This window comes from Ornithodoros turicata, chromosome 7, assembly GCF_037126465.1.
Source record: "Ornithodoros turicata isolate Travis chromosome 7, ASM3712646v1, whole genome shotgun sequence".
Lineage (NCBI taxonomy): Eukaryota > Metazoa > Arthropoda > Arachnida > Ixodida > Argasidae > Ornithodoros > Ornithodoros turicata.
Genome location: NC_088207.1, coordinates 42,035,999 through 42,048,960, shown reverse-complemented (window position 1 = coordinate 42,048,960; position 12,962 = coordinate 42,035,999). Strand labels below are relative to the sequence as shown.

Below are 12,962 nucleotides of genomic sequence, written 5' to 3'. Positions count from 1 at the left end.
GTCGACAATATGTTTTTGCGCAATTAACCGAAAAACACTTACTGAAACATGCACTTACTGAAACATGCTGTTCTTACACTAAATACCCACAGACGACGGAACTGGAGCAAAACAGAAGGTGCATCTGCAGAGAAAATACACACGCTTAGTATTGCCGAGATGGGTCGGGACAGGGGCCGTCTTTCTTTGCGAAACCGCTGAATAAGTACAACAAGAAAGTTAGACAGGCGTCTGGGAAGCAGCTTTCCGAAGGGGACCTCACGTACCCAAATATACAAGCGGCGGCTGCTAGCGTCCACAGAAGAGCACGACCTGTATTTTGCTTCTAACGCCTTTAAATGTGCCCGGTTTTGTGCCACAAAGTTTTTACATAACTTCGCGCAGTTATGCTCAGCTCCGCGGTGCATTCCGGTCAACTGACTGTCTACACGACACGGTTACGGGATAAGGTTAAGTAAGTTATGTGGGATTATATTTGTGTGAAAAAGCTGTAAAGTTTTCAACGTAATTTCTCTCCTGCGTCCACTAATTACGCACCGACAAAGAAAAAGAACATAAAATGCGTTCCAATGCTGAAGGAGGACTGCACCATTGGTTCAGGCACCAGGGGTGTCATTTCTTGTGAATGGTAGTTTTGTTTCAAGCGAAGTGTGTGCTTTGTGGCACGTACGGAATTTTCAGGAACCAAGTATACAGAACGGTAAAATTAAAGCACATAATATGCAAATACACTTTATTCAGTAATACAGTCAAACTCCTCTACAACGAAACTCAGGGGACAGCCAAAAAAAATTCGCAGTAAAGGTGTTTTCGTTAAAAAGGATGTCCATTATTGGACCTATAGGGCTCCAGCGGGACCGCAAAAAAATTTGCTGTAGTGGTATTTTCGTTAAAAAGGTGTTCACTATAAAGGAGTTTGACTGTATTCCATTGGCTAAGGTGTATAAACAAAAATGACTGGATGGTGATGACGATGATAGACGAAAGAAGAACGCGAGAGATGTTAGTCCCGTGGTCAGGATTAGCCACGCCCACGAGAGAGTAAAGCGTTGGACATTTTAAACATCCATCATGCACACTTCATTTCGAAGGTACAGCTCCTAGCAATGCCCGTCTGATTTCCTGGGTCTCACAACTCTATTTAAATATCATTCTATTCCATGCCATGGCATGGCGTGACGCTGGAGCTTGTCCAGAAGGGGGACTCCTCGTTGGAGACGACGTTAATCATCTGCTCTGTGGATGTTGGTGTAAACCTAAATGGTACTTTATAACAGAGCAGGTATACGGGGTGAGTCAAGTCCAAGATGACTGTAGAACACTCAAAACACCGAAGGTCCAGTGGTTCACTACGCGATAGCTGTGTCATTGTTTTGAGTCTTGTACCACGTAAGTGCAGAGCGTGCAAGAGGCACCGTGCTGTGCTGACATTATGAGAATATCATCACATACATTGGTATATACTGCTTCCAGCGCATGACTTCTGTTTGGCGCATAGCATTGCTGCTTGTCGAAGGAAGTCAAGGGATAGTTTCTCTTTCATTGGCTACTGCGCTCTGGGACCTTAGACTTCATTTAATGCATTCATGTAACGACAAATGCTCGGCAAGTGGTACGCTGTTGGGGATTCGCAGTTCAGGTTCGCATTCGCATATGCGCATCAGTGCGCATTCGAAGGTGGTACTCAGCTTTCGTTTTATCATAAGCCTTGGTTTCGTCAGGAGTGCGGGAAAAACGTTTCATTTAAATCGACCTTGTCTGCGGTTCGCAATAATACGACATTCACGGATGCGGAACCGACGACCATGGCTAACATATACAATACAAATATTAAACTTGTTAAAATATAAGCCACGATGGCAAAGCTTAGCTTTCGAACCCCGAACGAACCTCCTGCATCTTACTAGCAACCGTAACACAGTCCTACCTTTCCCACAAGCGGCGCGGAACTGCTGAACGGATGCCTACTGCCGGTAACGATCGGCCTATGAAATCGGCATACCATTGAATAGGGCTGCACTCGGCGATCACCTACCTCTGGCACCGGCGGCGCAAAAACGGGAAAGGAGGTCTGTGGCGGTGAAGCGTCGGGCCACGTGCTTGGTTCTAACAGCGGGCTGCCTTTCGCCCCGTCGGCGCGGCATCGTCGGATGTTGCTTCACACGAATCATCCAGCGTCTGGCCTTCTTGCGCTGACCTGTTGCTTGCTCAGCCTGTGAACATGTAACGGTTACAACAGCACGCTTTTGCACAGAGAAGGGTTCTTCAAGAGCCATGGTAAATCAGCGGTCGTCGGAACTGTGACACGGCTTTGACAAGTGTTTGGAGGGAAGACATGTGTTGCTTCAGTCCAGCACAGGCACTGTTAACGAGACTTGTGAGTCCACGTTCTGTGTTTTGTGAGTGTTTATGCCTGTGAGTGGTAGGGTGGGTGGGGGGGGGGGGGATGTGTTGATGCCGCAATGGTGCTAGAAGGTTGTGGCAATGGTTACGATTTGGTGCGTTGGTGAAACGGTGTGCGGTATGTGAGGTAATGGGTTCAGGTACGTACACGCGTAACTGAAAGGACGAATAACAGTGCTGAAACAGGTGTTCGCGAAACCTCCATATGAAACAGTAGTTTCAAGTGGAATACTCCCCCCCCTCCCCCGCCGCACCACGAAATGGTGTTTTCTGCAGAAGATGCCCTTTTAAATGATGTTTGTTGCAGAATATACCGTTTAGGATGGCGCGTAATATAACTCCCTTCTGTACAGAGCGAAACTTACATCACAAAGTTTCGTACAACTGTGCTAGGCATTTGCGCACGAAATGTGTAAAAAAAAAAACTTACTGTGTAGGTACTGCGCCATAGGTTACCGGGAGGAATGTTGGAAACATGTCAGTTCTATCTCCATTCTGTCGTTGCACACGAAAGAGCACTTGCGCATAATTCAAAGCAAGCAATTTCCAGGATATTTTCGTCCCGTTCTTGCTTCTCTCTTGAGTAAATAATAACGCTACACTTTTATCTATTTTCGAAACGCATGGCTCGCATTGTATTGCCTCGTATAATGCGACACATTTCAGAATCACGCCCTATAGTGTCCACTCGTGCATACATTCAAGAACTGTCTCCATTGACAACAACACACATTGAGGATGAGACACAAGGAGACACATTCACACTCTACGTGACTTGTCCTCAATGTGACAGTTGTCAACGGTTCATTATCACACTAAGAACTGCCCCATCACAACTCTTCTTTCCAGGTACTCTTAGAAAGTGTCATTGCCGCTCTCGAGATTCGCACGATGACGTGTCAATGCACGCAAGTCGGGCGCTGATAGTGAGAACTTGTCGCCTTAGCTGACATGTTAACATTTGGGTTAATATATAACTTTATAGTTATATCTATACACAGGGCGTAGGGTCTCTTTGCTTGAGAATTCAAACAAGAACAACGCTAATATGTGAACACAACAATAACAAGGTGGCAAAATGAGCGGTGCATTCTGATTACGCTCAGGCGGATGAACCTTCCGTGTCCTCCGAAAGCCTTAAATAGGATTATTTTATGTGGCATCACGCGGGAAACACATGTCGACCAAGGGCTCGCTTAAATTTGTTGGGCAGAGCGGAGAACTACTACTTCACGTTTTTGTGGACATCGCGGAAATGTAAAGACGGCATCTGAGAATGCTTAGTTGTTCCACCCTCCCGTAGCGGAACCATTTTCACTCGCCCAAGTGCGTGTATATATCTCTCAGGTATTAAGGAATCGGCTGATATTTGGTCCTGCATAACCCGCAGCGGGAAGAGGACAGGAACTAGATTTGTCACACGCTTGAAAAGGAAAAAAAAAATTTTTTTTTTGTAGTGTTTATTGTGAACCGTTTGTGGCGCTCGTCTGTTTTTTCAGTTATTATAACGACTTATATCTACATTTGTGGATCTGTCAAAAGGGCCGTAACAGGTTACACGCGCTTCGCGGTGCCAAATCTTGGACCGTTGAGAAATTTAGGACAATTGTACAGCAGTGTCAATACAAAGACTGTAGAGCATGTTAGCTGACGCTGACCACGCTGAACATACCGAAGAAAACGCAATCATTCAGCTCGTATGCTTCAATGTGGGCAGCTGCAGCGTCGACACAGAATATGGGGTACTGCACAGCGGGTGACGACGGCCTTTGCACAAGCCTATAATTTGCAATGCAAAGAAGGGAAAGCAGGAAAGAGAACAAGGGAAAAAAAAAAAGCGATAGAAGGTGCGGTCTAGATGTTTGTGGCATTTCAAGCGTTCTTTCATGAGGTACAGTATACCAACGCCCTCTAGTAGAGGCGCCTACTAACCACATTATGATGAGGGCAGTTTGAAACTTGTGTTGGTGCACACGAGACGGTGCCCGTTTAGAATAAATTGGCTGCCGTACTTTACGCAATGCGCGCTCCTTCGTTCGTGCTCAAGTATATGTGCCTTTTGACTCCAAGGTTATAAGGCGACAATGATGGAGATGGGACTTTTAGGGACTGTATTACACGGCTCGCCCTAACGGTCCCGATTATCCAGTTTGCTCTTCTTAGAAATTTATTTTAAAAAAAAGTTCCGTCTTAGCGGTGCGAAGCGACTGTGGCCATGAGTGACGTAGAGACGTGGACAGACTGAGAGAGAGCAGCAGGAAGGAGTGGGCGACAAGGGGGGCTAGCATGCGTCCCGGGCCAACTTCAGGGTGCGTACATTTGTCTGGAAAGTCCGTCGAAAAATCCAGGGAAAACCTCAGACAGCACAGCTGGTTGCGGGGATTCGAACCCGCGTAATACTTGACGTAGTACTTGACGTAGTGTTGACGTAACTGGGGAACTACAATCCAGATAAAGTTGAATTGTTTTAGCTGCATGTGCGTTTGTCGCAACCCAAGTAATTTTCATTTTTTTTTTCCGTTAAACTTAGAAGTGTCACACAAGTGTCATACATCGGCTCAGGAAGCATACCAACCCCCCCCCCCCCCCCCCCCCCCCTGTTGGTTGATATTAACCCGGGCTCATAGCGATGCGATGTTGTTGCTCGTTGGCGATCATTGTGTGTAAGCTGCTAAGCAACAGCTGCCATAGAACGATGCATTCGTGGTTCGTAGATGAGGTTTTTGAAATCGCGTGACGAGTGAACGAAGCATTTTACGATGGCCTTCGTCGCTTTCGTACTGCGGTTAAGGTTAAAAGGTTTGCGACGTCACATTTTTCAACAAAGTAATATTTTTGACGTATAAAAAAAATCCGAAAAAATTACTTGTCTGAACGTCATGGGGTCAACGCTGTTTATCTCAGGAAAGATTTTGCCATGATTTCTGAGCACTTTTATCAAATTTAGTTCGCGAGAAATTGAATTCTTACAATTGATCTCTTCGAAACTGGCAAAGTCAACGTGGCATTTTTTTTTTTTTTACAGAAACAGAGAGGGCACGCAGGGAGGGATATGTTTAATGCCGAAAGAAAAAAATAAAAAGATAAAGAAGCGATGCGAGGAGGCCGTGTAATTTCATTTTCCTTTGTCAAGTTTCTGCTGCTACGGCAGCGTGGTTGCAACTAGAGTCACTAAATAGTTGCAACGCAGTGCTATCTGCAAGAAGAGTCAGAGGGAAACAGGAAGGGGCGGGTGAGCGCTTTTTCATCCTCCGCATCTTGCAGTTGACGGAGAATGAACCATGAATGAACCATGAGAATGAACCGCGTATGCGCGTGCCCAGCCCTTGTGTCCGCCATCTTTGAGTGGAAAACATCACTATGGACCCTCCTGCGGGCGACTGTCATGTTCATTGGGGGGAGATAATCGGTTTCAAGGCTAGGCGGACGTTTGAGGTCTACATTTGACAACCCGTTGTACTGGTAATTAGTACAATATGCGCTTTCACTCTTCCCGCATTCTTCTTCCAATCTTCTCTTGCTACTTTCCCACGCAACGTGCTACTCCGAAAAGCGTCACCATGTTTGGGGGGAAAGACACGACGTTCGACATTCCGCCGCCAGGAGTTCGGCAGACAATAAACCTCTACCCGACTAACGTCATCATGACGTTGGTAGACAAACCGAAACCAAAACAGATCGGAAGGGGAAAGCTGGGTTCCACGAATGAGCAATTGTTCGCTGAAAGAAAGTAGGAGCGAAGGTCGCGTCCCTTTCAGAGACCATCGTAATCCCCTCAAGACCGTGGCTTTCAGGCGCGACCTTGTTCACCACTAGCTTTGAACGTAGTTCAACCCTACCAAACTCGTGGCGCTGTCGAACATTATGACGTCATTTGTTTACAAACAGGTAGAGGTCTATGTGCGCGCCTGGAAACGACGTTTCTCATAATTTTTTAAAGCAATTACCAGGGAAGTACGAAATGTATTTTGCGGTGCAATTGGGTGAATACGACGTGCGCTTTCTTTTTCTATAAGAAAAACCTGATGTTGACTTCGCAAATTCCGGAGATCTATTGGGAAAATTCAATTTTTCTGGAATTAAATTTGATAAACTGCTCAGAAGTCATGGCAAAATCTTTCCCGGGATAAATAGCGTTGACCCCATAGTGACACGTAGATTTCTTAATACAATTTTTTTTTCACGTGAAGCACCCTGGTTCAGGTGAAGCACCCTGTATACGAGAAAAACCTTAGAACTCTACCCGAGAAACGTCATCATGACGTTGGTAGACAGACTGAAACCGAAACAAATAGGAAGGGAGGGCTGGGTTCCACGAATGGGAATTTGTTCGTTGCCCCTAGAGTCACTAAATAAGCTACGCTTCAGAGTATCGACACTGAGTTCCAAGAGCGAGCATGCGCCATCTTGTTTCCGCGCCACGCTACCCACGCGCACGCACACTGCGCACCTTAGTCCACGGTGCCATCTATCGTGCTCGGGTGAAATGTTCCTTTCGTTTACAAGTAGCACTTGACGGCCTTGAGGTCACCTTGACACCCTCGGGACGCTCGGGTTGAATCATTGCACACTTCTCTATCCCACAGGGAGCATTATGTTAGCCGTCTTTGATCCTCAAATGAGGATGGTACCGGTGTGGTGCGGAAACAAGATGGCGCTCCTGCTCTGGACCTCAGTGTCGGTACTCTGATACTCCCTACTGAAAGAAAAGTAGGACTGAAGGTCGCGTCCCTTTTAAGGACCATCGTAATCCCCTCGAGACCGTGGCTTTCGGGCATAACCTTGTTCGCCTCTTCCAGCGTAGTTCAGCTCTACTAAATGGGTGGCGCTGTCGAGCACTATGACGTCATTTGTTTACAAACAGGGAGAGGTCTATTATCGTGCCATCTTACTTCCGTGCGCAGGTTCATGAGGTGTTCATCCGTAAATTCTACTTTTACGTCAGTGCACTACCGTCGACAACGACTGTTCGAATTTATACTCTGTTATCTTGAAACTCTTGAAAGTTCTTTACTTCGTTGTGGATGTGAGCGTGCATGGAAGAAAACCTAGGCGAGAACGGGCCAGAGTGAATGTGTGTCCGTGTCTTCGTGAAGGAAGCCTTAGTGTGTTGTGTAATGTTGGCGTACTGTAATTGGTACCACACTCTCTTAAAAAAAAGGTGTATTGTAACTCCTTTTTGGGAGTACACTTACTCTCCATTGACATACCTGGGTAGTAATGTCATTACTGTAATGAAATTACAGTAATGAATTACTTTTTCTGGTAATTTGTAATGTAATGCATTACTTTTGACATTATGTAATTTGTAATGTAATTTAATTACGTTTGGGCAGTAATTTTCATTACATTACTCGTTACTTTTTAAAAAGGATCGAGTGTGTGTGTTCTGTGTTGGCACTTGGCAGAAAGAGAGTCCGACTGTCCAGTTAAAAGAATTCCAACGCCCACTATGAACGGTGACGCATTCAGTCAGCAAAGAATAAAATATGTCTCGTTTTTGCAACGTAGTGTTGTCTGACAATGAATTTCCACATCCTCAATATCGTTACGATTAAACTCACAGTAATGACTTTGTAATGTCATTACTTTTTCGTAGTAATTGTAATGTAATTTCATTACATTTCAATTGCAGCAATGAGTAATGTAATTTAATTAAATTCTAACTGGAGTAATGAGTAATGTTTTAGAAGTAATTTACCCAGGTATGCTCTCCAATAGGGAGTTAAGGGGTCTCACTCCCTGAAGGGAGTGAGACATGTGGCAAGGATGTGCTCCTCAAAAAGAAGATACAATACTGTTTTTTGTTGGGTGTTAGCACCGCGAAGCAACTGTGGCTATGAGCGGCGGACAGACGGAGAGAGGACAGCAGGAAGGAGTGGGGGACAGGAGGATTAGTATGCGTCCTGGGCCGACTTCAGGGGGAACTGTGCCGACATTCGTCTGGAAAGTCTTCGGAAAACCCAGGGAAAACCTCAGACAGCACAGCCGGCGGTAGGATTCGAACCCACCACCTCCCAGTCTTCAGCACGACCTTGGTTACCACCAACAAGTTGGACGCCTTAATCCGCTCGGCCATGCCGCTGGTCGAGTTACAATACAACCCCCCTTTTTAGGAGTGCACCTGTGCGGCAATCTTCCCCTCTTCCCCTCTCAGTTCTCTACTTCGTATCGGGTATACATTGGCAGTTCGCCATACAAAAGGCTACCTTGCAACTTTTCTTGGCGAGAGAGAGAGAGAGAGAGAGGGGGGGGGGCGGAAAGCAAAGGAAATGTCCCTCAGGTATGGGAGCCAGTTACTCCATAACTCTGGAGATGCAGCAAACAGAAAGGAATAGAAATGCAGCCAATACTGCAGTCAGAGGCCCTTTACAGCGCTTCCGGTGTGTCGGCGTACCCAAGGAAGCGGAACAGATCCTGGAGTGCTGGCATGCTGAATTGGCCAAGAGCCAAGGAATCTTGCATACAATGAGCGGCCTGTAGCGGACCGTGGACGACGACGAATTCCATCACTGTCGGCCGGGGCTCTTGTAGAGGGACACTCCTCTACATTTGGTGATCGTCACAGCGAACATCACTGTCTGGTAGGCAGTTCGGCCCTTTCACCATCCCAAAACGCATTAATTAAGATACTGTACCTTATTCCTATGAGAACTCATTATGCGGCGGCGCACCATGCCTATATTCAACGACCAGACATTTCACGGCACCCCTTCGCGCCTCGTCAGTCGGAGCACGCCATGTTCACCTGTAGTTACATCACGCTGGCTCAAGCATCGCGACTAAAGCACTACACGGGCTCGGGCTTACCCGAAAACTAGAGCACTGACCGGACTTTGCAAAGCCTTCTTTTTGTGGGCCTGGGCTGGTCTCGGGTTTGACCACTATGGTCCGGGGCCCGTACATTGCAGGGGGTAGGTCGGGCTTGAGCCTGTTATATCCCCTCTGTTAGTTAGCCACGGGCAACCTTACAGCCCGATACACTGTGCCGAGCTGGGCAGGCCCGGCCCGGCCCAGTGTATCCAGATCCTACGTTACGTAGTGTACCTAGATCCTACGGGCTTGGGCTGGGCCCCGGTGGGTAAATTAAAGAAAAGCCGGGCTCTGCCGGGCCTGGGCCTAAGAATGCGGCCCGTGCAGTGCTCTAATCGCGACAGTCTTCCTTAGACATCCACCAACGGCACTTTCCCGAGCCACATGTTCAGTATACTACCGTTTGCGGTACGCCGATGTCGACAGCGTGGGTACCACCTGGATCTCCTATATCAGCTGTCGATGAACGGAGCCGGCGCTATCTTCCCAGTCCATAATCCTGTTTTGTTTCAGAGAAGAAAACAGGCAACCGCCCTTTGGTGAACAAGTTGTATACCGGGACTACTGTTCTACCGAGGACCCAAAGGGAGACCACAGCGAGCTTTGTTCCCGGCCTCCATCTGCTTCGCGAGGGTCCTCCCCGGCGCATCTCTTTCGACAACCCACGCTGAATCACCTCAGGTAGCGATTGCGATGCGGCATACCTCCGATACCTTGCGACATCAACGCTCCGCGGAGCCTGCGTCGCTTCAGCTCTTCACTCGATGCCGCCCAACTAGCATCGTACTTGCCAATGCCTTCCAACTTTCTTTTCCTCTCTTTTTTTTCTTAATAAACATACCCCCCCCCCCGACTGCTGTAAAAACAACGCGTGTGCCGAACAAGCCCAACCGTCTTTTATCCACTTGCCGTCCTCATCCTACTCTTCGTGGCATGACGCCGACGGGGCGTCACTAATGCCAGGCGCTAGCACACAGCTACTGCTTAGTCCCGGCCCTCGAGGGCATTCAATACGTCTCTGGTAGCCAGTGGACAAAGACAACACGCCATTATACCCGCGCCAAGGTCCCGCGCGTCATGGCACAAACTTCAGTTCTATCGGCACCGTCCCGGGGTGAAGCCCCGTTTTGAGAAGCTCCCCAGCACACGACCTTCCAGGACATTCCATCAACGCAGATCAGGACTCCATATTGAAGTACATCTCCTCTACATTTGGTGACCCGGATATCGAACATCACGCTTCACCATCCCAAATTTTGCATCGCCCGAAGCCTACCCAAGAACCACTTCGAGAGCCACCGCTGAAGCTACGGTGCCTCGTTCTTCCGAGGACTCGCTAGGCGGCGACGCTTCACACTCAATCAAGGACCAGTAATTTCACGGCACCGCTCCACGCCGCGGTATCTTTCACAGCGTCACGTAGCCTCACGCTTTGCGACGGTCCTCCTCAAGCACCCACCAGCGCTACCTCCCTGAGCCATACGCTACAGTACTGGTCGCGGTATGCCACTGTTCACTGCACCACGTATCGCCTACGCTATCGATCACGTTACCCAAATCACGCTATCTTTCCACCTGGCCTTCCCCATTGGTCCGCACCTTCGGCAAGCCAGCAGCCAACCAGCCACTGGTAGACAAGGGGCACCGGGACCACTATTTCACCAGAGACTTGCAGGGAGACCACAGTGAGCTGCGTTCCTGACCACAATCTGTTTCGCGACGGTCCTCCCCGACACCTCCCTGGCGACAACTCTTAGAGCTCAGCGCTCACATAACAGTTGCGATACTGTCGCCCTCTCTCCCTGGAGCTTACTCCGATTCAGCTCCTCACTGGAACCGGCCCAGCTCGCAGTGTACTTGTCCAGCTCATTATGCTGCTGCTGCATCCACTGCGATAACACGCCGTGTGCCCATCCGTACCTCAACCACGTGTCGTCCTCATTCTACTCTTCGTGGTATCGACGCGGACCTCAAACGCAAGCACCGCTCTGCATCTGAGTGGGGGAATGACGTGGCAACCCATGGACGACGACGACGCGTAACTATACTACCGTGCGCCATGACGCAAGATTCAGTTCTATCGACAACGTCCTAAAATAAAGCACGGGTTGAAAAGCTCCCCAGAACATCTCCCTTTGGAACATATCATCATCGCCGATCAGGACCCGTGTAGAGGAACGACATCTCCTTACACGTCGATCAGACTCACGTATTGTCCAGCCTAGAAAGGATTGACCGTACACGTCGACAGCTTGTCTCATCTTTTGAGCACATGAGCAGCAGATGCTCCTTATCGTCGGCAGAGACGCACACGTCACAATTTGATGGGACTTGAAAAGATTTCGACTGGAGGGGACGATTAGGCGAGAGTCGCTGGAGAAGAGATGGAACGAGGGAAGGGTAGTAGGAACCATCCCTAGTGTATGATTACTTTTCCACAGGAGTGACTGCATGAAATCACCCATAACGCGGTATTATTCGCACCATATTCTCCCCATGTATCTTTGAGCAGGCGCATTGCATTGGATTTATCTAAATAGGCATTGCGCCCGTTCTTTCTGCAGTGAGCTCTTGTCGCGGCTGTATCAGATAGGGTGCCTACTGCAAACTGAACACCGTAGATGCTCGCGGCATCCCTTGTTTTAATGCGTACAAGCGTCGCAAACTACTTCAGTTTGGTTCTATGTCCACGGTGTCTCTTGCAGTTCCATACTAGGCTGCTCAGGGATTGGCGCAACCCTTGAAGTCGTCTTCGACAAGAGCGTCCTAGTTGTGTGGGGAAGCCAAACATTTGAAAGGAAACATGCACATATATTACGTTTTCTATTAGGGTGTCTGATAGATGCATACGTTTGGATTATAAACAACATACAAAATGCCACCACATGCAAGACGTTCTTGGCCTCGCCTCTCTTGGTTACGTCACATGTAAACAACTACAGCAAAAACTGACAAATGTATCATACTATTTTAAATACATATTAAACCTGCGCAGCTACTGCACGGGCGTGGCGTTTGTAATTTGCATATGGGTGGACTGTAGTTTTGGTGGCAACATACGGAACAAATTATACCCCCCCCCTCCCCCAGGTACAACAACCCCAAGCTCCAAACGTCCAAAGCCCCACCCTGCCGTCTATTCGTCGAAGGCCACCGGAATCACTGGCTTTTCTCTCTCTCTAGCAGTTTATCCATGCAATGTGCCGTTAGTCGTCGAACACCACGCACTTCCGTTTCTAGGCTCCCCCATTTCGTTACCTGCGTCCTTTTTTTCTTTTCCTCTTTCTCTCTCTCAGAGCTGAAACCCTGTTATCTGCGCACGGATGCCGCCCTCTAACGCCGCTGACGCAAAGCCTTTGTAGAAGCGCCATAATCTGGCTCCCGCTTTTTTCGTCTCGAGAAACGTCGCGGTTGTATCGCGGCAAACAAGCGACCCTAGCAAACCACTCTTCTGATTGGAATCGCGAGAGACAAAAAGTCGCCGTTCTTTCCGTTCGTGCGGCTCTCTGTGTGTGGCGACTCGGGAGTCCTAGGTGTGTCGTGATGTCCATCGACCAATCGCTCGGGATTCGAGTAAAAGTTTTGTCCGCGAATGTGCCTGTCACGCGATCCTGGTGCCGTGCGTCTGTGCCACAGCAGCGGATTACGAGTGTGTGAATGTGATCTTCACTGTTGGCGTGCTGGTATTGTAGGCAAGAGTGCGATGTGGTGTGAGCTGGCGGCGTGTGCGTAAGGTTGACAAGCCG

The 12,962-nt window shown here is 48.4% G+C and overlaps 1 protein-coding gene across 5 annotated transcripts in view; it reads left to right on the top strand.

The window, feature by feature from the left end:
• The window catches only part of LOC135401127 (four and a half LIM domains protein 2-like), a 137,283-nt gene that overhangs the window by 16,741 nt on the left and 107,580 nt on the right, over positions 1–12,962 (top strand). The window contains exon 1 of one of the 5 annotated variants that reach the window (XM_064633328.1): positions 2,321–2,377. The exons of the other annotated variants lie outside the window; for them this stretch is intronic. Within the exon in view, the coding sequence (XP_064489398.1) occupies positions 2,336–2,377 (42 nt within the window). The 5' untranslated portion in view covers positions 2,321–2,335. Of the gene's footprint in view, positions 1–2,320; positions 2,378–12,962 lie in introns of those variants that run through there. 5 annotated transcript variants of the gene reach the window in all.